Source organism: Phasianus colchicus, chromosome 6 (genome assembly GCF_987193195.1).
Source record: "Phasianus colchicus chromosome 6, bPhaCol1.hap1.1, whole genome shotgun sequence".
Lineage (NCBI taxonomy): Eukaryota > Metazoa > Chordata > Aves > Galliformes > Phasianidae > Phasianus > Phasianus colchicus.
The window spans coordinates 30345809-30370932 of NC_143441.1; the positions used below are offsets into that span (position 1 = coordinate 30345809).

General features: G+C 44.1%; 3 protein-coding genes across 5 annotated transcripts in view; 1 reads left to right on the forward strand and 2 right to left on the reverse strand.

The window, feature by feature from the left end:
* LOC116243232 (putative acyl-CoA dehydrogenase 6) overlaps positions 1-13658 on the reverse strand; it is an 80022-nt gene extending 66364 nt beyond the window's left edge. The window contains exon 1 of the mRNA XM_031614372.2: positions 13490-13658. Coding sequence (XP_031470232.1) covers positions 13490-13624 — 135 coding nt within the window. The 5' untranslated portion in view covers positions 13625-13658. The remainder of the gene's footprint in view (positions 1-13489) is intronic.
* Positions 13659-13740: 82 nt separating this feature from the next.
* LOC116243235 (guanine nucleotide-binding protein G(I)/G(S)/G(O) subunit gamma-11) lies at positions 13741-16864 on the reverse strand. Of its 2 annotated transcripts, none has more exons than XM_031614377.2 (3): positions 16667-16864; positions 16143-16246; positions 13741-13983 (listed from the first exon to the last, which is right to left on the reverse strand). In XM_031614377.2, the coding sequence occupies exons 2-3, from the start codon at positions 16236-16238 to the stop codon at positions 13858-13860; spliced, it is 222 nt and encodes a 73-aa protein (XP_031470237.1). In that variant the 5' UTR covers positions 16239-16246; positions 16667-16864; the 3' UTR covers positions 13741-13857. The 2 variants fall into 2 exon arrangements, with proteins under 2 accessions (XP_031470237.1, XP_031470238.1); XM_031614378.2 differs by lacking the exon at positions 16667-16864 and adding an exon at positions 16400-16591.
* Positions 16865-18933: 2069 nt separating this feature from the next.
* TFPI2 (tissue factor pathway inhibitor 2) lies at positions 18934-24446 on the forward strand. 2 transcript variants are annotated; one of them, XM_031614374.2, is made up of 5 exons: positions 18934-19088; positions 19171-19350; positions 19727-19906; positions 21125-21298; positions 23621-24446. In XM_031614374.2, exons 1-5 carry the CDS (start codon positions 19007-19009, stop codon positions 23722-23724), a joined length of 720 nt encoding a protein of 239 aa, XP_031470234.1. In that variant the 5' UTR covers positions 18934-19006; the 3' UTR covers positions 23725-24446. The 2 variants fall into 2 exon arrangements, with proteins under 2 accessions (XP_031470234.1, XP_031470235.1); XM_031614375.2 differs by having other exon boundaries at positions 23624-24446.
* The last annotated feature ends 678 nt before the right edge of the window (positions 24447-25124 follow it).

The following is a 25124-nucleotide window of genomic DNA, read 5'->3' on the forward strand; positions in this document are numbered from 1 at the left end:
GGTGTCTATGAAATGGTGTCCACCCCTTTCTATCTCCACAAGCCAAGCTGGGGGCTGGCACATGCTTCTGCTGGGCCTCCAAGTGCCTCGTGCAACTGGGTTAGCACACACAAGAGCATTCAATAGTAAAGCAAAAAAGCCAGCAAACCACACCAAAACAAGTACCATTTCTCAATCAAATGTCCCTAGTTCATGACCACAATTTTATTGTTACACTGTTCTTCAAAGAGAGAATTCATTATTTTAAGAACTTCTCTTAGTCTTTTCTCCATGCTAAGTAAACAAGTCCTGTAGTGCTAACTGTTCCTTAAGCTGGAAATAGATCTCTTCCTCTTGAAGTGCCGTGCTCATGAGACCCTGTAGAGTGTTCTTCTCAGCTGTCTATTTATTGCACATTCTTCAGAGAATTTTGGACCATATACGGCTGCTTTCTGCTTCTCCGTTGGCCCAGAAATACAGATACTTCACTGTTGGGTACACAAAATTAATTTTCCTATTCTCCTACTAAATTCTGAGAAATATATAAGCTCAATGTTCAAATCACTCAGTAATTACCATCTCCCTCTCCTTCTCTTATACTACCTGACAGTGGCCTTGTGACCAACACTAACAAAATACTCACTAGAACACTAGGACAGCCTACATTTAACTATCCGTATTGCCATATCCATGATGCTCAGACAGCAGCATGTGGACTCTTCATGCTGAGTAACAGGATGTGAAGCACCTTCGGGATTGTACTTTTGTAACATGTGGTAATGCTGATCTGAAAACACCCATGGAAGTGCCTGAAAGCAATTATGAAGCCTATACGGAAGGCTAACCCAGTGTTTTGACAGATCTTGGCAAAAGTTTGATGTGAACATACTAACACAATTCTGTATTTGTTATGGCTGGTACCGAGCCAAGTGTTTCACACAAGAAACTAACTTTGAAGTTCAACAAAGTCAGAAGAATGACAAAGGCATTCAAGAAGTTCTTTACATAATTCCTGCATATTATAACCTGCTCCCTTCTGCGCCTTTGAGCAGAGCTCAAGCTGCTTGACAGAGCCAAAGTTTAAATATTAGCAGGTGAAGTTTGTCACGTAAAGCAAGATCTACCTGGCATGACACAACAAAAAAACGGGGACAGCCTTGCTGCACAAATGCACTAGAGTTTGTGTTTCCACATTCAAGAGAAAATTAACATCACAGTCCAGATATCAATAGCCAGTTATTTCTTAGTCCTGGACCGTCCACTTTAAATTGTGCTTACCATTCGCAATCATAAATAAGACTGTATAAACAAATTAACCTACTTTCAGACAGGAAAAGTAATTCCTTCAGAAGTATTATTAATGAAAATAAGGCTTTAGATAATTTGCACAGAATCAAAGGGGAGGAAGAAGTTATGGGGTAATCAGACAACAGTCAGCATCAATGGGAGAGATCACCTGGAGGAACCCCTCTCCTTTTGCTACCACATACAAACATGCTAGAGAACTGTGGTGTTGGTCAACCAGCTGATGCTTTAATACTGATAGTTGGATATTATCACCCTTTCATGCAAAAGCTGACAGAAAGAGACATTTTCAAAAGACCAAATCATCAATTACCAAAGGAATTTGCATACGTACAGAACTTGTGCTTTAAACAGTGCTAAAGACAGATGTATCTGGAAGCAGATCAAGTATGCTGTATGTTTCATTTGCCCCTTCCTTTGGCTTTTGCCAGTGTAATGTGTGCTCCCAGAGATTTACATCAAGCTTCAATCAATTTATATGGTAAGTAATTAAATTTGAATTAACTTACATTTTCATAGTGCACACAGCTTTCAGAAGCAAACACTAAGTGCTGCAGGCACCTTGAGCTAAATCATAAGGGATACTTGCTACATATGGTAATTACACAGAAAAAAAGCTTTTAGCGGAAGCCAAGAAGCAGTTCTGTTTATTTTTATAGGCTTTATCATGAAAAAAATGTGGAAACTGTGGCTGGTAACATTCAGACATACATCACTAGGATAGTGACTACAGTAAGAACTAAAACACCTCTCAGCAGGTATTTGGGATTTAATGCCTATTCGGGAGCCTTGTATCTTTTCTGCCTACTGATAGAGTAAGACACAGCAGAATTCTGCTCTTGTCCTGACAGTGAGGACATGGTTAAGTCTTGCGTACAGGAACAGAGGTTTTTCAGGCTGCATCAACAGCCCATAAAGACATAAAACTAAAGGACTCAGCTCTGGAGACAGACTTGGCTCAGTCTACATCCCAGTGATACAGACTGTCATGGTTGGTATCAGCCATGAATTATTTTTAAAAACATTGTGTGCGCATGTCCAGTCAGAAACTGATCAAGACAACAAACTTATTTCATGTTGAATGGTAGTAAGAAAAATAAAAGCGTTTTATATTTCAAGTAGTCTCTACAAAGTGTTGTGAAAACAGAACCTGTAACTTTCTGCTCAGGAAAGAGGAAATGGAGTGGGGGAGTAAGGGGAGGAGAAAGACTAAAATACAGATTTTTTTTTTTTTTTTTTTTTTGTTATGGATTATTTTAATCTCCATCTAGAAGAGAGAATGAGAAATATCTCCCCAGAATGTTGCCAGATAGTTGCACGTTCTTCTTACTTTCCCCTGGAAGTTATTATACTATTAATGAGTAAGAAACAAAACCACACACATGGAGATTTTCCTTTGCATGGTGCTCAGTATTTTCTGCTGACATTGTACCAGCAGAAGCATTAGAGATTGTCATTTAATTCTTACTGTAATCTAAAACAAATATCCTATTCCTAGTGGTAACTGTAATTAAATCATTTTGGGTACTGAGAGTGTCTACAGATATTCTTTACAACCACTAAAGATTTCCTTCCATTATTCACCATCAAATTTACCTTTTAGCAAGCTATTCAAATCAAAAATTAAAAATAACACTTCAACACACAATATTTCATATCTGTCTCCTACAATACTGTACAGTGGTAGTACAGTATTTCAGCACACAATAAGTAGGATAACGTATGACCTTGAGTCTTACAAAAAAAACAACAACAAAAAAGAAAAATACATTAATATGCATTCCTACAAAAAGACAGAAACTTTTACTAAAGTGTCCTGTGAGTTACACCTAAGTTGAGATTAGACTGACTTACTACAAAAGCAAGAGAAAATGTCTGACAAAAAACATACCTTTGTATTTAGAAAATTACATGGATTTTGAGTTTGGTTTTTATGACAGTGGGACTTTCTATGAAGATTATAACATTAGGGAGGGATGAGATTCACCTGTCTAGAAGAGACAGGGCAATCTTTGGCAGCAGGCCAGTCAATCTACTGAGGTGAGCTTTAAATTGAAGGAGTTGGGAGCAGGGTCCAAAATGACAATGGTCTTTTCAGCAGTGCCCAGCCACAGAACAAGGGACAATGGGCACAAACTGAAACATAGAAAATTCCACACAAACATGAGGAAAAACTTATTTACTTTGAGGGTGACAGAGCATTGGAACAGGCTGCTCAGAAAGGTTGTGGAGTCTTCTTTTCTGGAGATATTCCAGACCCACGTGGACACTTTCCTGTGCAACTACTATCATGAATTTTTTTTAGCAGAGGGCAGGACTAGATGTTCTCCAGAGGTCCCTTCCAACACCTGCAATTCTGTGATTTAGAGGTGCCATATCATACCAGGGTAAGAGGAGTATTTTTGCTTCTAAATTGAGCTGAGATAATGATTAAATCTTTAAATCTTTAAAGTAATATAAAGAACGAGTAAATAAGCAACAAACCACTAACAACATTTCTTCCTTGATTATATAATGACAATTAGCAAAACGCTGACTTGAAAGAAAGGAGGTAACAGACTATAGAGCCCTTTGCCTTTGACACCAGCCATAATTAAAGAGAATAATGAACAGCTCATAGTACAGCATCTTTCCTTGTAATTGAATTCATAACCTCTGGCAGCAGTGAGTGCACACAGCATTGCACAGTGCAGGCACTGGTGCTGAGGACAGCCTTTCCCAAGGCTAAGAACTGAAAGAGTCAAGGTGGCCAAATTCATTGCCCTACCCATACGTGCTACCAAAACAAGCCCATAGAAATCACCATGGGATGCACCAGCAGCACCAGAACATGCTTTCCATCTGAATATCCTGTTAGCCTTCTTCATGAATGCAGCAGGAGCCACGAGCTGTTGGGGGCTACATCACCCAACTCAGCCTGGCCCTGAAGGGCACAGCAGTGATGAGCCCAGGCCGGCAGTGGTTGGCACCTAGAAGAAAGAGGCCATGGCTTGGGTCTGATGAGATCACCAGCAGAAGCAGAGGTAGTGTAGGACATCACAGACCACAAGAATTACAAATAATCCCATCACACAAAGATGAGTTAACTGCACAGCCACAGAAATGATTCCCTGAGTGTAAACCTTGTCTGCTTATGCCACCAATTACCTAGCGAGCTTTCTTCCGGCAAACAAAATCTAGCATTCTGAAGTGATCTTGACAGCAAGGCAGCAACCCTCTGCTTCCTCTGTCAGGATACACAAGCAGTACAGAGTGATTCATCAAAGATTTTCAAGCAGTTTCACATGCCCTTTATCTGAGTATTGTTTCTTTTAATACTAATTGTGGTAAAGGTGCTAGCAAACCAAAGCTATTGGTTCCTTCTCTCACTATCTTTTAAAACATAGATGTTTTTATTGGCATATCTCAGGACTCGCCTAGGAAACCTATGTAAAAACAACTCACCACTACACAAGGGTCCTATCGACATGGGACATATCCTAGAGGTTGCTTCCCTCTCCTTGCATGAGGAAGGTAAGATTCTCTCCTGTTCATAGTGTAGAAGACTTGGCATTCAAATTCAATCTACAGAATTTACTCTGTATTCACTTTTGGCAGTAAAATGCACATTGTAACATGTGAACCTGCAGAAGAGTTTGTCCTACTTGAATACACAGTTTGGAAACTTCGCTCTGAGCAGCCATCAGACTGCTGGGAACAGAGAGAATATTTTCCAAAACAATACAAATTTGATCTGAAGAAGTTCAATCTATGCATAGATATCTGTTTCATGACCCTGTGAAAAAACAGCAGGCAAAAAAAGTCCTAAAATCAGAGTATCTCAATAATAAAAATACAGAACAAAAATTAAGTAATTCCGACATCAGTTTTTTAAAGCAGTGTGATTCGTTTTAAAAGCCCCAAACCAACAAGTTTTATAATTATAATTTAGAAAGCAGTTCCTTTTAAAATCTCAATACTTTTATGTCATCAAGATACTAAATAGTGATATAAGCATAGCACAGAGTATGGGGGAAACTGCAGGAAAAAAACCCACAGTAATTAAGTATCCATTTAACTTTAAACTTTACAACTACTAGTAATGCATCTAGAGGGTGTGGTTTAAACATTCACATAAAGGTTCACAAACTTTGTACTTCATTTAGGAACTTTAAAACGTTTGTGTACCAAGCAGGATTTCTCCACAGCTTCGCCCTTGAAAACGTCCAGACCTGGGAATGTCTAAAGGACCACTATGCAGGATATGCACTATGTGCTATCCTGGCCCTTTGGTCCATTTTGGTCTCTCCAGCTCTCCACACGCTTCATGCACAGAACCAACCACTCTGCACAACATCTGAAGAACGCGATCAGAGAATCAGAGTTGGAAGGGACACTTAAGGTATTCCACTCCTTGGATCCTTTTTGTGGCCCTTCTCTGGATGCATTCCAACAGGTCCACATCTGTCCTGTACTGAGGACTCCACATCTGGATGCAGTACTCCAGGTGAGCCCTCACAGAGCAGAGCAGGAGGGCAGGAGCACTTCCCTCGACCTACTGACCGCCCTTCTTTTGATGCAGCCCAGCCAAGTGAGCAAAAAGAGAAAAAAAAAGCTGGATAAAATGACACAGAGATAAAGTTAGGCCCACACTTAAGCCCCTTGCTGAGGAAAGGCTCTAGGGTTCACACTTCAGCTCACTGTACTGTCTGTGGCCTGCACTGATTATCATTTATTTTGCTTGTAAATGCAGCAAATGCTTGACAGAATAAATAGTGGCACATCAACCATGTTTGTCAGGTATGCTATATATATCCCCTCCTGTGCGTGTGGGCAAACCTAGACACAAAACATGAAGATTTGAGGTCATTCAGCTTTCCCCTTTTCCCTCTCCCAATAGGCAGTATGTTAAAATTTTGGGAGAAAAAGCCAATGCAGTTTAGTGCTGTGAAGGTGGTTGAAAGGAGGCAGCTAACACATCATTGCTAGCACCTCAAGATGTTAGGATACTACTTCTACTTTTTTGTCCATTACTGCACAGTGAGAGTGAACAGACCCGGCTCATGTCCGCCTTTCTTCACTGCCTTTAGACATAGCTGTGACCAGAGCTGAGCTTCCAGAGAAGCTGACAGTGGATTTAAAACCAATACTCATTAGGTTTATAGAAGGTGAAAATAGGAAAATTCCCTGAGTGCTCAAAAATAAATGTCCAAAATGGGAAGATGTGTTTAAAATTGATTAATTATAATGCCACAATTCCTTTTTGTACCTTCAATTATGCTGTGCCACAGGCAATAAAGGACTCATGCAGTGTGCTACAGCACTGAGTATCAAAGATTGCGAGATCAGCAAACACAAGAACAAATCATTACTAAATTAAATTTTCCCTTTCCTAAAGGGGGAAAAAAAAAACACAAAACCAATGGGGTTTGGCAGCATCTCAAAATATAACAAAAGATACCTGTTTTCACCTATTTTCTTTCCAGTCAAAAAGCATGCATATTATAAGTATAATGCCATTTCTTCTGCTTTATACATTTGGCCACAATTGGACATGCTTCTGTTTAAATCATTGTGTTTCTTTCCTGTCAGAGACACAGCTCTCTGCCATATACATAATACATAAAGCAGAGCTGATTATGCTTCAGAAATTTAAATACTACAAATCCTTTAGTCCCATACATCTGGCTACAATTTTTACTTTGGAGGAAAAAAATATATATCTGAATCAACCACAGAGCTTTTGTCACTGCTTGCCTAAAACTTAAAAACCTACAAGTCCTATAGGGAGTGCAGGGCTGGGCAGAAGCATGTGCTGTCCCTCTGCCTGTATGGAGCAGAAGGTGGCTTTTGTCACTCCGGCATGTATCATATCATCATCCTATGAAGAAAACAAAAGGTCCAGACCAGGATGTGGGAGCTGAGCCCAGTTAAACCTTTCCTGAGGAACAAGATGCTGAAATACCAGCTCTGACTGGGGAGGCACGTGATCCCAGCTGACCCTCCTCCTTCCTGGCATTCTCCTCCCTGCCCAAAGGACACACACACAGACAAACCCCTTGCACACTTGGGAGCTTTTGTAGTCCCTGCTTACTCCCAGCCACTCCTTCAACAGCGCTATGTAAGAACATGGCTGAAAATGGGAGGGTCCCAAAATTACTTCTCACTCTGGACTCCACGAATTGCAAATACCATGCCAAAACCATTTCTCCAGCAAAAGCAGGAAAGGAATATGTTTGCAAAGCCCCCCAGGATCAGGCAATCATTTAAGTGTTTATGTTTGGTTCCAGGGAATTTCTCAATTTCTTTCCTTTGACCACAAACTGTATTTATTTATTCCTCTGTCTCACTGATGGCATCTGCTGCATCCTCCATTCAACCACACCACAATGGGCAACGCAATATGCTATCAAACGAGCACTTCTCACCCTTGATATTCAACACAACACGGTTTAAGCAATGTTGGGCTCCACATCCTTGGACAAGAAATTCTGTTCCTTTTACCAAGATATTTTTGCAAAAACTGTGAACTATTCTCTCGGGGATATAGAAAATACATTTATACTTATGGTTCCACGGTATTCATGGATATATATACCCCAAACACAAAAATATAACCAATGGATACTATCCAAGGAGAGATATATTAAAAATACAATTTATACTGGGGCAGAAAATAAAGCTTTTTCCTCATTACTGACAGTATTCCCCCAATGCCTCTGCACACATCAGGCTCCCCTGAATCTCTTAACTTTAGGAAACAAAACAGCATTTAGTAGAAACAGAATGGGTCAGGAAACACAAAAAGATTTGGGAATAATACTTAAAATATCAGAACTTTGATCTATCTAGCTATTCGTTCAAAAAATGTGCCATTCCTGTGACTTACAAAGCTGCTAATGCACAAAACTTGTTTTCTTTCCCTCTGTTAGTCAGTAGGACATTTTGTGCACACATGATATCATTATGGCAAAAAACTAGATTAAAAAAAACTCCCTTTTCCACCTCCCAACAACTTTACTAAATTCAGACTTGGCCACAGTGACCACAAATTACATTCTTAGGAACTGTGATTATTCATATTTGGTTCTGGATTATATCCCTGCGTGAACAAAGCAATTTATCTCACTGTGGCCATTCCAGGCCACCTTTCCACTGCAAGTCATTAGGACGTCATGAAATAATATGATGGGATCCAACATGAAAGGCAAATGTCCCTGGATTTTACCCATCTTTGCCACCCACACACTCTTACCCATGACAGGGCTCAGCATTTCATGCTGTTACTAGGTTGAAGAGCAGCCTGAAATCTGGGTACTGTTGGAGATACTGACTGTTTTGAGCAATGTGATATGAAGCCTGGGCTGCTTTGTCCAGGCTGTCAGACATCCTTCTTCAAGAGATTTCAATTAGCAGACCTTCCAGACATACATGGTGCTTTTGTAACAGTCAACAAGAGGCAACAAGCATCTCCTGTAGTACTCTAGGACTTCCCAGAGCACCAGAGGGCCATGTTCAGACATTGTGGCCCACATTGTGACTGAATCGTTCAGATGAAATGGAAAATACTCAGTCCTAGGAACTGGCTTTAACCTCACTGGTGCCTTCACCTTTTCTTCATCTTGTGACACTGAAAGAGGATAAATAATTCTCTGGAGCTACTGAAAGAATGTACATGCCAAACAGTAAAGGCAAATGATGGAAATCCACCAGAGACTCACAACTTATGCCATTTTATGTATGTCCTGGCAGTTAAACTATGCTCATCTCCATATCAGCTGAGTGCCTAGTAAGCCTGGGGTATCCTCACAGATCCAAATAGCTGACCTCACTGAAGGACTGCTACTCCTGAACGCTGAATCAGCAACTAAAGATTTGGACTGTCATCTCAACCACAAGAAGCTTACACAGAATCTACTTACCACATTGCTTCAGCATCAAGGGAAACATTTTTATTCAGCATGCTCTTGTTCCATCTATTTTCCATTTTTTCGTTTTCCTTGTGGCTGGGATAAAGTTAAGCTGAAATAAAATGTTCCACATTTCTCTTTGGATGAGGTGATCAACAGAATTTTATCAGCTTCCCCTGGGAAAGGGCTGGTTTCTTCTCCAGAGTAAAGGAGATGTTCCTAGTCTCCACTTCTGTCTTTGAAAATGCAATTATGACGCACATTCTTCTGCTTATCCCACTGCAAATTTCTAACTGCAATACTTGTGACCCTCCCAAGTCTGCCTGAGGAGCAGCTTCATTCTCAAACAGTGTAGCATGACACCCATACTAGTTTTCCCTGTCTCAAGTTAACACGGCATATTTTGAAGGCTAAAGCACATAAAATAGCAGACTGCAGATAAGCTTGGCCTTCCTTACTGCTACAGACAAACCGAGGCTCTAATTCTTTATGACAAGCTATAAGCCCACCTGAGGAAAGACACACCTCTGGTGGTGCTAACAGGGCTAGTGACCTGGGACCTTCTGTTCCTAAACCATGTTGATAATACAACAGTTGTTGACTAGGCACACAAGCCTGGCTGTAGGACAGAAACTAATCTTAAGTAGTACACCAAGAATCTCAGAAGTCTCCTTGCAGCAATCCATCAGCGCTCATCTATCAAACCTGACATAGGCTTTCTTGCTCCCTTTGAGGCTTAATAAGAAAAAAAAAGAAAAAAGAAAAAAAAAAGAAAAAAGAAAAAGAAAAAAAAACGTCCAGAACAAGGCAAGTTGACAGAACAGCTTTCAGAGTACAATGACACCTAGCTGGGAGCTGCCATGTTCATCAGTGTGCTCGCAGGGCAGAAGTAAAGATTTACTCACACATTTTTACACTAACAGGACCTAAAATGATTTAAAGATAGCTACACTTCCTGAACGGTCGTGGCACAACCTATGTAAATCACAGGTGTTTGCTCAGTCACAAACTGCTTATTAAGATATGATTTAAATTGTCAGAAGTTAATGAACAGTAAGCAGCTGCACTGCCTACTCCAATCAGGTGTGACAATGATAAAGTACTACTGAATGTCTTAGGTGGTATTTCTTATTACAGTAGTATATCCCAGCTGCCCTGATAACAAAAATCAACTGTGAACACTTTCCCTCTATTAAATTATTGTCCAAAATTCTATGCAGTAGGAAAGGATATTTCTGTGTTTGTCTACACCAGAAAGGGATCTGGCCTCAAAATGTTATCAAATGTTTCTGTTAGACACAAGATGACAAAGGCTACTGCAAACATCCCAGAATCTGGGAATTTTGTGTGCCTTATATAGATCTGTACAAAAACTGTGAGGTTTACTAATGTCATGTTTTTTAACTGTCTCCCTTCTCAAACTTCTATCTCAAATGCATGACAAATACTGTTTTAGAGATCCAAGTCACGTCTTTTGCAACTTCTGCTGTGTCTTTCCTTTTTCATTTTCTCTTTCAATTTAGTAAGAAAGCATTTTAAGTTATTTATCTGTAGCACCAACAGCCAATGACTTTGCTGTTTTAATACTGTTTTTTGTGATTTGCTATAAAAGATGGACAAAACAACTCCAACTACAGTGCTCCAGCAGTAACAGAAGTCACATTTCAGTAATAATCTGCAGACTATCCAAAATAGCTGTATTATTTTGACAGAGAGCTTACAACAATTTTAATGGATATTTATAGTGAAAAGTAGTATTTAATCCAGCTCTTTTATGCTCTAATACAAAGAGGCTCTAATTCTTCCATGAATACATATATATTAATGAACAGAAATTTGTGACTCTGTTAATAACTGGAGCCAGACATACAAGCCAGGAGTGGCAAACAAACAGTGGTGTTCTTTTGTGGAGTCCATTTTTACAGGAATCCCCCCTATTCTACAGAGATGTAACACTGTGTCATCAGTCCAAGCCATCACCGTGTGTAAAATGAAATCTTTTCTATATTAGATGCAACTCCATCAAAATATATGCCAATCCTTCTCAAATGTATTTCCCAAAGCTTCTTACAACTGCTGCCTGAGATATACCAATAGGGACATGCTAAAGTACATATCATATGTATATGCATAGTTACACACGCACACAAAGTAGCTTAAACCCTCTTTTCTTTCAAGCCTATACTATAATTTAATTACTGCATCAAACTGTAGGATACTAGTGCACTGTAAGTATTGTTAACAAGGTAAAGAAAAGTTATGTTTTTCGATTTCCAAGAGGAAGGGTGGTAACCTATGAAGTAGTAAAGGAAACCACTCACAAGGTTATTTCAATGCCCTTGCTAAAAACAGCTCCTGGAATTACAGGAGTCTCTTCCTCATCCTGCTCAGAACAATTGGAGAAGTACAGATCATTTAAAATATATTAATTTAACAGATCAAAAAATAAAAGGAATGGAGACAAAAATATAACAATTCTCAATAATGGAATTACACCGTTTGCTTCTCTGACTTCACTGGCAGCTGCATCTGGATTAGCCTAGTGAAAAAAGTGCCCCAAATTAAATAATCGTTACATTTAAAATGCATTTCAGATATTCAGTGGTCATTCTCTGCCATAATGTTTACTTTTCAATTTGCCTTGAATTCACTGGGGTCAGTTTTAACTTAGGCCAAAATAAACACTGACTGATGGAAGCTTTGGAGTAAACAGCGTTAGACTGGATCTGATGTAAACTGGTGAAGATTATTTTTTCTATATGATCACACAGAAACTGAAATAAGAGTGACATAAGCATTTTGTAAATTCTAGGAGTAATGGACAGTGCAGGTCTAGAGGACAGAGCAAGGCAGGTGACTGCAGACATGCAGGCCTGTAACCGCAATACAAGCAAAACAATCCTGTATTATTCGCCCAAGTGACAGAAGAGCATTCATCTTCAACTCTTTTACTGATCCTTTCCCTGCCAGCTCATTCCTGCTTTGAAGAATGCCCAGGAATTTAAATGAATGAAACTAACTTATAAGGAAGTTGGTCAAGCACCAGGTTTCTTTGTATAACAAAGAAAATGAACACACTACTGCAAAAGTTTAGGGGTAAGAGGCCTAACTTTAGCCATAAAGAACTTGATGAATTAAATGGCCTTTGCAACATCCTGTTTTAACCCTGGAAGTATGAAAGCTAATTCCAAAAACAAACAAACAAACAAAAACCTGAAGAACTGTCTGAATCAGAAGTAGTCCCAATATCCTTTCTCCACATTTAACATGGAAAGAGGAGAAATTTGGAAAAAGGGTAATTATCCATAAAAGTGTAAGATTCTTCAAGTCATTTTTAAAAGCTTCTATCAAATTCTTGACAGTACAGCTCCGAAGTCACATAAATGATCTAACATTAGGACACCCAGCGTGCACTGCTTTTAAAAAACTACAGTGCAGTACCAGCCAGGAGCTGGGCATTCACTCACAGGCAAATCAGGGGCAGCACCTCACACTCCATCATGCCCATTTCAGATGACACCCTGCTTGCAGATGAACTTGAGCACATCACAGTTTAGAGACAGACTTCTCACACATGCAGCTTGTTTCATCTTGCCTTATCCTATCCCATCTTGCCTGGTTCTGTTCTGTTTCATTTCATCCCATCCCATCTCATCCCATCCCATCCACTCCCCCCCACCCCTTCCTGTTCCACTCACTGCCCCCAGACCATCCCTGCCAGTGGGTTCCAACCAGAGTTTTCTAACTTTAAAAAAACCTAATTCTCCAACTTTGACAGGTGTTGCTTAATTATATCACAGCTTTCTGCAGGTGACACTGGTCTCACTGCTGGGAACACAGAGAATTCCCCCCTGCCATCATTATTCAGAATGGCATTCAACTTTTGTTTAACGTTACCCAAAGTGTCTCTTTCTCTTCGTTTACCATTCTGTTTCAAAGGAACCTCCTGTTACGGCTCTTCTAGAAACACCACCGTGACAGACGGACTCTGTTCCGCCTGCCCTTACGCCCGGTGTCCACAGCCGACCCTTACCCTGCGCGCTGCAGGAGCCGGGAGGGAACTGAGCGCTCTCCCGCTCTGCGTCCCGGTCCTTCACGTCCCACTGGGGCAGCCCAAGTTCCACCAACTCCCCGCTTGCACTCTCTCCACGCACAGGCAGCACAGCAGCCCGGCTCCACTCGCAGAAGTCCCCGCAGTCCCACCCCCCGACTTTCAAAGCGAAACGGGGAGCCACGCAGCGCCAACACGCCGCACGCAGCAGCCGGAGCGGCGCAGCGGGCAGGCCGCGCAGGCTGCCGGGCCGTCCCCGCGGTACCTTCCTGAGAGCCGCCCGCAATGCGCCGTGCTGCGGCGTGTCGGCTACGCGCCCTCCGTCCCACCGCCCGCCGCTGCCGCCGCCGCGCAGTGCCGAGGCCCGCAGCGCCCAGCGCCCAGCGCCCCGCAGCGCCATGGCTGCCGTCGGCCGCTCCGCTCCGCCCTCCGTCCCGGGCCTCCGTGCCCTCTCGGGTTACCGGCCGGAGCGAGCGGAGAACAGGTGGCAAGAGCGGCGAAGTGATGAGACCCTGCTTTCAGATTCATCTATTTATTTAAGAAAAAAAAAAAAAAGAACAACGGACAAAATCCGCTCTGCACTGCCGGAGCAGGCCCAGCGGGCTGGAGTCTCCCTTAGGCGATGAGTCTCCCTTAGGCGATGACACAGCCGCCCTTCTCCTTGAAGGGGTTCTTGTCCTCCGGAACACCCTTCACCAGCGGGTCCTCTCCCGAGCGCTCCTCAATGTAGTTCTTGATCTCCTCGGAGCACTTGGACACCTGTGGGGAGGACACACATGTTGCCAGAGCTCACGCACTCCCCAGCAGCGAGGTGCTGAGCTCACACCTTTCCCTGTTTGCCCGCCCGTTGTGTACCACAGGCCAGCACTCAGCCCACTGGCTGCTACGCTGTTAAACTTCCACCTTTTAAATCAGTCTAGTTGTATTAAGCACATCTTCCCCGACGTGACTTACAGTCAACACCCTCAGGATCAACATTTCAGCTCCATAACATGCTATCTGTCTACAATGCACCTGTCACTTCACACGTTTTTCCCAAACAAAACACTCCATAACGGTTTTTCAGTGATGATACAAATCCCCATCCCGAGTTCTACAGCAGAAGCCACGTGTCTTCAATGACAGTCACCTAGGAAATCATTTACTTACAGGCACGTGGCATTATGTCAAACAACAGCCAATAAAATACTGCATGAAGCAGGAGCACAACCCACAGTCCTCCTTGCATGATGGCCCCACACGGAGCGCCCCCACAGGAATCTGCCCTGGAGGAGGACCGGGGCTGCTCTGTACCCTGACCACACACACCTCTCACTTCCCTTCTTGTGGAACAGACACTGTCCTCAGGTGCCTGGATAAGGGACGCCTCTAAGCACAGCTCCCTGCTCTGTGCCTGCCAACCCACAGACACAACAGCGCAGTCAGCAACAGAATCCAGCTGCTGCCAGGCCGACAGGGGCCATTATTTCTAATTTAAGGCTCATAGCTTTCCTCCATAATTATATCTTACTCCATAGGTAAAGTTATGCCAAGTGAGATGGTGAATTTACCCGCTGTGTCACAGCCTCTGAGCCATCAGAAGTAGCTCAGGGTTAATCTTCAACCACAGGGTGTGCAGAATAAAGCCTAACTACCTCTAGCTGTGGTACAGCTGTGATGCCTACAACACAGACTTCATTCTCACTGTGAAGCTTTTGTACAGTGCAGAGGTGAAATTGAGGATGTTGACTGTGCTTTACTGCAGATGGTTTCAAAATACCCATTTCCCCAAAGTCTTTTGGCATATTAGAATATGAGAATATATTGACTAAGTATTAGAATATTTAGACTATTCAGAATATTTAAATATATATTTATTTACATAAAGAGTTTTAATCTCTTTTTAAGAAAATCAAAATCTATGCATTCTACAGAGTACTTCAGGAGCTTGGGAATGCTCTGAGGGATGACCCAGGTGTCTCTAGTACTCAGATGTGCAGCCCTTAATACTTCTGGATCAACAGACCATAACATCTGCAACCACTGACATTTAACTGACACCTAAAATGCAGTGAGGCACTGGCACTGCTCAGAGAAGCTGGAGACATGCAAGGCTGAGCTGGATGGGGTGCTGGGCAGCCTGATGTAGTGGGTAGACACGAGCCCTCAGCAGGGGGTTGGAACTGTGTGGACTTTAAGGTCCCTTACAAGCCAAGTCTTTCCGTGATTCATTCTGTGAGTCTGTTATAATTGTGGCTTTCTTACTTTGTTGGCTATGTACCTAGACCTAGTACACAGAAACAATTCCACTGATCCCCTAATATAAACTCACTTTTAGTCTGAAATAAATAGTTTGTCTAGACGTATTTTTTCTCCTGCTGGCATATAGAATTAAAACAAACAAACAACAACAAAAAACTTTTATCATGGAGCAAGATCATTTGTGTTCTTCCATTTACAGAAAATGTGCAATAATACAACAGCAATAAAATCCACCGGAAACTATTCACCTGTGGAAAGAAATTACCAGTGTGATAGAAAGCATAGTGCTCCCATTGAACGCAGCAGGACGGAGCTCAGCTCTGGAGCACCGGCCCCTCAGCTTCTACCCTTCTCCCCGGGGGCGTCCCGCCGGCCACGGCACCCCGCACGCCTCGGTGCCTTTTACACAGGAGGGGAATTCTGCCTCTCCCGGCACGGCCGCTCGGAGGGGATCTGGGCAAGAGCCGTCGGGGAGAGCACAGCGCTCCTCTTCCCGCGGCGGGGCCCGCAGCACCCCCGCGCCGCGCCGGGACGGGGCCCTCCCGCTCCACCCCGCCGGGCTCCGCACGGGGCTGCCCGCCCGGCCCCGCCGCCGCCCGACGGCACCGCGCCGGGGCTGCCCGGCCGCCCCCCGCCCCCGCCCCAGCCCCCGGCCCGCCCGGGGGCCCCTTGCTCACCGGCTGCCTCTCCAGCTTCACTTCTTTCCGGAGCTGCTCCACTTCCATTTTCAGTTTGTCCTTCTCGCTCAGATCCTCGATGTTGATCGCCGGCATGGTGTGCGCTGCCAGAGCGCGGAGAGAGGGAGGGGAGGAGGGAGGGAGGACAAAGGGTTACCGCTGGGCAGCGAGGCCGTCGGGCCCGGAGCCCCCGCTAGGGCGGTGGGACGGTGGGACGGCGGGGCGGCCGCCCCCGGCCCGCCCCCGGCCTCACTCACCCGGTGCCGCCGGGCTGCTCCGCGGCGACCGCTTCCTCCCCACCGCGCCGGGCACCCTGCCCCGCGCCGCCCGGCCTTTAAACTCCGGGCTAATCCCCTCTAATCGGATTATGGCCCGCCCGGCTCCGCGCTCGGGACGTTCGCACCGCGGGGCGTCAGCGCCCCGCACCCGGCGGGTTGCCGGCACCCGCTCCCCTCCTCGCCCCGTGGGGCAGAGGCGGCCCGGGGCTGCCCAGCACTCAGCCCTCTCCTCTGCTCCTCCTGTACCTCAGTGCTCCGTGGTCGTGTGCTGCTGGCGTGCTGAGAGAGGTGAGCTGATCGCAGCAGGTGTTTTTCTTGGGCTCATTCCCCCAAAGTTCTGTGTTAAAACTACAGGCAGATCAGACTGAAAGGCAGAGAGGAGAAGGAACAGCTGTCAGGTCAGGCTGTCAGTGGAAAACAGAGCTCTGCATGCCACAGCACTGCACAGAGCACACGGGGTCCTGCAGCTGTGCTGGGTGCTGGGGATGGGGTACACTCGAGTGGTGGGTTCAGAAAGCACAAAAAGGACTTAAGAAAGCCTCTCGTTGCTTGCATATACTGCTGAGATCCAGACCCTGAGCAGAGGACTCGCTCTCTGCAACAAGTGTCCCTTCACCCTGTTTGTGCCCTGGCATCTCTGCTCTTGGCAGCTGCTTTCATATGATGCCAGCAGATATGGAATCAGCACAGCCACAGCCCTTCACACCAAGCAAAGCTGCAGGCCTAGATGCAGCCTTTGAGAGGGCATGTGTGAACCCATATGGTTTTTAGAACCTGAAATGCCCCTGTAGGCAGTCATCCCCCTTCCTCCTTCCACCTCTGGCTGCTATAGTCACAAGGACACTACCTGCCCCTCTCCCACCCACCGGATGTAAGCAGTACAGCAGGATGCCATGATTTACACCTCCTTCCTCTGCCACTGCTCCAATAAGTGTTCACAGGGTTTACATCAGATTTATTTCAGTTCACTAAAATCAGCTCCTCTTCCCCTCCATCCCTTTGGCTGTTATCCACGTGCAGTTCCTAATCCCTACAACCTATGCTGTCATCCCCACGCCTCTGCTGGCCACAGTGCTACTCAGAGCAGTGCTACCAAGGAGCTGCTGGCTGGGCAGCACAGCCCTTGCTGGGAGCATGGAGTGGGTATAGAGAATTGTGGGGCACAGGGGGGCCAGAGCTGAGGGCTGCCGGTGGGAGGAGGGCATCAGAGCCCAGCAATGGAAAACCTGCAGCAGCCACCTGCAGATATGACTACTTCTGCTGACTGTAGCTAATGAAGGCTCTCACCGCTCACTGTTAGTTGCTCCTCAGGTTCGTATGTTTTTACAAATACCTACCTCATCTAAGTGAACTTTGTTACAGCAGAGGAGCAGCTGAGTAAATGCCACACCGCGCTGCAGGATTGATGGATAGACAGGTTTAATCCAAACTTTGTTTTGTATGTGTGTATGCACAGAGGAAATGGAAAATGGTATTAGCGTGACAGCACTCATTTTGCTGCTATTGTTTGAAGTGGCATTTCAATGGCTTCCTGTGCAATTCCAACAAAATCCAATGAAAGCTAAAGGACATCAGCCTGATTGTATAAAAATCACCTGAGAGAAAGATGGCCTTCTTAGTTGTTGTTGTTCTTTTTTTTCTGGAAATAGAAAATCTGGTGGATTTTTTTTTTTTTTTCCTACTGGAGGAACTGAAGCTTTATGACAGTCACTGTGCTTAATAAGTTTACCCAAAAATGAGGGCATGCTATTAACGGCCATAGCAATAAGATCCTGAAATACAGCAGATGTGTCTCCTGGCGATGCATCACATTGAACCAGGATTCTGTTCGGTTGTTGATGTAATTTTGTGTGTGTTTTTGTATGTTTCTGTGTTTTAACTAAAGCAGCTTCTTATTCTTGAGCAACTGGGAGATTTTTCAAGAAAAACAAGAGAAGTCATCTAGGTTTTGGGGGGTTGAATTTGCTCCTCTTTCTTGCCTTTGTAGAAAGCAAAATCCTGTCAGAAGCAGGCAGCAGTCGTGCACGGTACACGGAACACAGTTTCCCTCGGGGCCTGGATGCCTGCTGGGGTTATCTTCAGGATAAACCAAGCCGTGATGCCTCCTGAGACCCATCCAGAGGTTTCATCCCTTCAGCGATCGGCGCTTCCAGGCCCCGACGCCGGCTCGTTCCCTGGTGCCGGGGCAGCTGAAGGCGGCCGGCTGTAGGGCGGTGTGGCGGAGCCCCGCCGGCTGCTGCCGCCCCGCGCCCGTCTCGGGCTCCGCCGTACGCATCCCAGATCCGTCATTACCAGGAAATTCTCTTCGGGCGCCGTCCCGTAACACGGCCGTGGAGCCCCGCCAAGCCCCCCGCAGCCCGGCAGAGCTCCCCCCCGTCCCCGGGGCTCACGCAGGCGCGCGCCCCGCCGCCGACCTGCTGCCCCGTGAATCACCCCTTCCCCTCCCACCAAATGCGCAAGGAGGGAGGCGGCCCGGGGAAGCCGTGTCGGCGCATATAAAGCGCTGCCGTCGGGCCGGGCAGCGCTGACCGCTCCCGGGACCTTGCTGCCAGCCGTCCCTCCCTCCCTCCCGCCCGCCGCCGCGACATGGCCGCCGGCCGCCGCCTCCCGCTGCCCGCGCTGCTGCTGCCGCTGGCCTGTGCCGCGCTGGCGCCGCGCGGTCTCACAGGTAGGAGCGGGGCGCGGGCGGCGCTCGGGGCCGGGGCCGCCGCCGCGAGGGTGCCCTCAGCCCCGGCCTTGTGTCTCCGCAGAGAAGCAGCGCGCCTGCCTGCTGCCCCCCGACGACGGGCCGTGCCGCGCCCTGGTGCCGCGCTGGTACTACGACAGGTACACGCAGAGCTGCCAGGAGTTCAGCTACGGCGGCTGCCACGGCAACGCCAACAACTTTCTCAGCTACGACGACTGCGAGAAGAGCTGCTGGACCATCAAGAGTGAGTCCGGAGCACCGAGAGCCCCCGGGGTGCGGGGGGCGTTGTGCCTGGGGAGCTGCACCAGCCTGTATGCAGGGAGCTGTGTCAGACTGGAGTGCACGGGATGTACCGCCTTCCTTAGAATCTTAGTATTATAACAAGCGTCTAATTAATGCGTCAGATTCCTCCTGTAAAGCTTATCCCATGTTACTGTGGAGTGCAGATGCTGGGACAAGCCGGGTCTTGCTACAACTGGCACGGCCACACTCAGTGTGCAGCACCGTGCTGCTGGGACAGGGGCACGAAGGGTTGGTTTTAGTGAGGATGCAATGCTGTGCTGTTGGGAGGAGGGCATGTAGGGGTGGTTTTACTGACTGTGGAACTGTTTTTGTTGCAGAGGTGCCTAAACTGTGCCGGATGGAGGCTGACACAGGGCCCTGCCGAGGACACATAAGAAGATACGCTTTCAACTTGAGTTCAATGAGGTGTGAGGAGTTTGTCTACGGGGGCTGCTACGGGAACGGCAACAACTTCAAGGACCTGCAGTCCTGTGTGGATCACTGTCTGCCAGAGAAAAGTAACGGTTGTTCCAAATCCTTAATAAACTAGATGGTTTGAAAGCGATATGAAGATGATACTTTATTTGATATTTTGCTCTAGATACCTGCACAGTGGTGTTTTTTAAGACTTCTGTAGCACAGATGCTTATTGTTGTCTTCAGGTTGTGGTGTGTGGCTGCTCTCACCTGCCTTTTACCAAGAGCACTCTATTATTCTGATATAGTGACTTCAAATTTGAGCACAGCTACACCCAGCCAGCCTCTTGCCTTCTAGGGAACTGTGCACCTGTAAGCTGAAGGGCAGTGAGGTGGGAGATCTGTGCTGGGGCACATGTCTAAGGTGCTGTGGCTATCATGGTCAGGAAGGTGATGTCCTGATATATACAGAGGTCCCTTTATGAATTCAAGCCTGAGGGATGCTGTTGGGAGTGCTGAAAACTCCACACCACCTAATTCAGCTATCAATGGAAGATTTCTTGCCTCGTCTGGTATGGCTCTTCCCTGCCTCTCCGTACCAACTTTTAAGAGGAGAGAGGGTAATTATGAGGACGTGACTGTAGATGGATGTTTTCATAAACACCATCTGGTTAATACCTGTTGCAGGACAGTGCCTTTGAAGAGCAGAGAGATACCAAAATAGTGTTGCTGCCTGTGCTTTATTAGCGCTCGATGAGATAGTTATTTTTGGTTGATAAGAGATTGTCACCTTTTCCTTAAGCAAACAGAAAATTATTTTTAATTTCTGTTAGTAAAAAGTCTATAGCAACAGAAGTAAGATTTTGTTAAACATTCTAGTAAGAAATATGGTGAGGTTTTCTATTTCTTGCAACAAGTGAGTAGGATTTACTAGCAAAACTGTAGCAAGGACAGAGTAAATCGTACCTTTCTCACCTACAGAGGTAATTCCACTGGAATCGCTATTGTGTTCCTGTAAACATGGAATCAGACTGCACTCTATCTCCCATGAACATTTCTTTCTGTTCTTCCAAATACAGCACTGCATTTGGGAAAAGTGGATGAATTTCACTTGTGGACTACTAAGCTTGTTTTCTGGGACTGCCTGCTGCTTTCTCCAATGTATAACTCATAGGAATAGGATGCAGTAACTCTGAAATCATTGGTAGCACTCATATCAGTTCAATGGGAGTAATAGGTGTTTAGCAACCAAACTGATTGCAGAGTTTTAATATGCTAGGCATAGAGATTATATAAATCATCTCCTTTTTCTTTTTCAAGCTGGCCCCTTGTTATGCTATAGCCCAAAAGATGAAGGATTGTGCTCCTCTTCTGTGCCCCGTTATTACTATGACGCCACGAGTAAATCGTGCAAGGAGTTCAAGTACACTGGCTGTGGTGGAAATGCCAACAACTTTGTTACTGAAGTAGATTGCTACAACGTCTGTAGAAAAGGTAAGATTCCTTGGTATTTTGTCAGTCAAAAGCAGATAAACCAATCCATATACCAGTACTAGGTGTTCAGTGTGTTCTTTTACTCACCATTTTTTTTTATAAATGTATGCTTTTTACGGTTTGGACTCAGTAGTCTCAAAGAAAGGGAAAACTGAGATGCAATGCTAAATTGTTCATATGAGAAAAGAGTAATGTGTGGTGGTTATACGATTTTTAATTTTTAAATGAAATGTGGAGAAAGGCACGTGAAAAGACTTTAATTTAGTAGGGCCCACAAGGAATCAGTATTTAAACAGTTCTAAACACTAATTTACTTTCTTTCAGATACTTTAAAGTGGGATTAAAGCAAGTTGTGAAATCAATTTACTTTTTTCTTTAGCATTTTTAGCAACTAAATCTTCTCTTGATTCTCTGCTATCTGTTCCCACTTCCCATTCCCATTGCTAAAGATTTCTGCCTCATCACTTGTGTTGAATCTGAGGCATGGGGGGAAGGGTTGGGATGTTTTTTTTTTCTTAATGATTTTATTCAAAACAGCTTCTTGTGCTTGTAATTCAAAACTTGTGCTGTTAGCTACAGTCATATGTTCATACCCACTATTGCAGATCTAATACTCTGATTGATTTGATATGTAAATCTGTGAGAGAGAGAAGCATAATTAATGTAAATCCCCAGAACAGTCAGGAAGCAGACACAGTACAAAACTCAAAACTCAAAAAAAAAAAAAAAAACTTTATGCTAAGGGGGAAAAATTAGGGCTGTCTAACATATACTTTGCCTTTGAAAAAAACAAAGACAACAACAAAAAAACAACAGAACACCAAAGCCCATCTCTGTTTTAAACATGAAACATTTATAGTGCCCAAGTACAGCTGTATTTAAGGTGTGTGGAAGGCTTAAGTCAGTAGAGGATTATCCAGTTCTGGGCTTGAAGTCCATGGCTGTTGAAGCTGGTAGTTGAAGAGCTGTGAGTACTGACCTTGGAAGTAAAAATATTGCCTGCCAGTTACTCATGGCAGTACTATTTCTGTGGCATACCACTCTGACTGTGTCTCTGCCATTCTGGCGTTATAAGGGAGATACTAATGGTGTGCTAAGCCTATCAGAGATGCCTATGATTACCTAATTTGCATCTATTACTCTCTGCAAGTGGTAGGGACAGGCTCCAGCCTAACCATGCAAAAAGAGAAGAGGAAGGAAATCACCTGTTCAGCATCTTGTCTTCTGCCCCCGCATACACTCAACCACAATCACTCTGAGGGCTCTCCTCTACTCCCTCTTCACAGGGAAGAAAGGCATGAAGAAAAGTTATGTCTTGTTATTAGTGCAACAGATAGGAAAACTCAAAGGATTGGTTATAACTTGTGCATTTCAAAATTCAGTAAGGTGTGGTCAACTGAGGCTCATAGTTAAGGCATAATTAGTGTTAATTAATGTACATATACATTTCTATAGCTTGGGAGTGTACAGCAACATTAAGTAAATCTTTAAGGCAACTTAATCTATTCTTCTCTCCTTCCCAAGTTCCCCTGCCTAGTATCTTTTTGTAACCTTTTGGAGTCTGAAGTTGTAATCGGTTAACCTCTCATATGTATATATGCAACTTCTGTTTAACTTGATCTGTAGCTCTTGAAATGACAAGGTACCTAAATAATTTCATTTTAAAAGACTAGAATAGAAAACAGTTGCAGTCAAAGCAAATGAACAGGAAACTGGATGCAGGGCCCACTGTGCAGATAAACAGGCAATGCGGTGGCAAAGATTTTTCAGTCGGCATTGTCAAGTACTGGCTTTCAGGAATATATACTCGCATGTTTTGTGTGGCTTTTGTAAGCTCTTCTGGAAATAACCCTGGCTACTGCCTTGGAGCATTCTGCAGCATCTGTATGGAAAGCCTGTTCTGTGCAGGAACTCAGATAATTTTACCTTTTTTCCATCTCCCACAGGCACTGGTTATAATTAGACTTTGCCCTTTTGTTGATCAAAGAAATGAAGCAATAGTTTTCTTTTTTCTTTTGCAAGTAGTGTAGGGTGTACTTCCATTCTGGTGTTCCTGTGGGGCAGCTAGATTAGGCTTGCATTCTTTCTCTGGAAAAGAACAAACAGCAAAAACAGAGAACAGTGCCATAGTGGATGCACTAGAAACCTTACTGTGTGTGAGAATAGAGTGTCCAGAACTCATTTTACAGTTTCTGACATGGCTGTTGTTATTGGGTTCAACTGGTTTAACAGCATAATAAATAATAAAAAGAAGTCCAAACAGTGAAGAGTAATAATAACTTTGTCGTTCTGCTTTGCTGACTACTTCCTTTACTTTCTTAGCAGGGAGTCAGAAGCCAACCATCAACAAGCCAAGAAATCTACTCCGCAGAAAAATGTTGAGAAAACTGATCAAAAAGCCTCAGACACGTAACCCGAAGTCTTAAATCTAACGTGCCTTTGTGTGTTTGAAACACTTTGACTCTTTTTTTTTTTTTGTATTATAGTTTCCACAGATTTATACATTGACATATAGTTCTGTCTTTCAGAACTGCTTGTTTTCCAACTTACTTTTTATAAAGGACTGCGTTTAATAGAAGCAGAATGAACCTAATTGTGGTTCTTCTACTCTGTTGTATTCACAGTAATACTTTGCCAGATATTTAGATTTCCATGTTTTTATGGGGGAATGTTACTACTGCCTTGGGAGAATATTTCAGCTGTTAAAATCAGTTAAGATTTGAAAAAAGTTGTCTTAGTTACACTAAGGAGAATACAAAGCAAAGTCTCTGCAATGGAATTTTTTCTTTTTATATATCTTCTGCTTGCTAAAGAGAGGGAACCTTTCAGAAGTGTGTTCAGAGGTTCGTAGCCCTGCCATTTCACATATTTTGACACTGTCTTTACAGTCTTTACCCTTTACAGTTGCATTGATAGTCAAAACCTTTCAGCCTTTGTAACAAGAAATATAAACATAAATGGTTCATCCCACAAAAGAGAATTGGAATTAGGGATATTTCGCCAAATACTCCAATCAAAGACAGTGAGTAACCTACCTGAGTATTAAAAGGAAAATGTAGATGTTACTTAGTTGAAATTTCAAACATCATGACAAAGTCATGCTCCAGATCCTCTTGTGACATACATCAGTATTTTTCTTTTTTTTTTTTTAATTAAACACACTGAACATATCTGTTGAAAGTCTTGATAGTGATGTTTGTGGGATGTGCTCAAAAAATCCAGAAGCTTCTGCAAATCTCACATAATCTGAGGCACTGTTGTATTTCTCATGTTAGATTATGCCTGTGGCAATATATTGCACTTTCACATTTTGTGTTTGAGCCATGTCTGAATTTCAATTCATTTCACCTACAATGTTTTCTAATATGGACTGATATGTAATATTAATAAATTTTTTTTGAAGAACAGCTTGTTTTCTTTCGTATGATTCTGTTAATTACCCTGAATGACTTGCATGCACCAATATGTGTTATGGAATATATTATCTACTAATTATGACTAGTAGAGTTTAGTTGTCTCTTAAATTATTTCCTTATGCTGAAGTCTTCATGTGAAGAAAGCCATCATGATGTCATTCATTCGTGGCAGCTTTTATGGCTCAGTTGGCTCCATTAGGAGCTGCTGTGGAAGGGGTGCTTGGCTCAGATGACTGCTGCTGGCTGTCCTGTCTGATGCTATGCTGCCCGATTAGCGTTTGTGAGGATGGTGGGCTGACATGTGAAATTCCTTTTTGTTCCAGCTAGAAGGTTTCAGGTGCCTGCTTTATCCCCATTTCAGTGAAGGAATGTGGCAGGAAAACTAGTAAGATTTTTTTCATTCTGATTTT

Excerpts from the sequence above, each read along its gene's own strand:
- TFPI2 (XM_031614374.2), top strand. The coding sequence starts at position 19,007 with ATGGCCGCCGGCCGCCGCCTCCCGCTGCCCGCGCTGCTGCTGCCGCTG. Across the intron at positions 19,089-19,170 it reads GGCGCCGCGCGGTCTCACAG|AGAAGCAGCGCGCCTGCCTG; the intron begins GTAGGAGCGGGG and ends GTGTCTCCGCAG. Across the intron at positions 19,351-19,726 it reads GAGCTGCTGGACCATCAAGA|AGGTGCCTAAACTGTGCCGG; the intron begins GTGAGTCCGGAG and ends TTTTTGTTGCAG.
- LOC116243235 (XM_031614377.2), bottom strand. The coding sequence starts at position 16,238 with ATGCCGGCGATCAACATCGAGGATCTGAGCGAGAAGGACAAACTGAAA. Across the intron at positions 13,984-16,142 it reads TGAAGCTGGAGAGGCAGCCG|GTGTCCAAGTGCTCCGAGGA; the intron begins GTGAGCAAGGGG and ends TCCTCCCCACAG.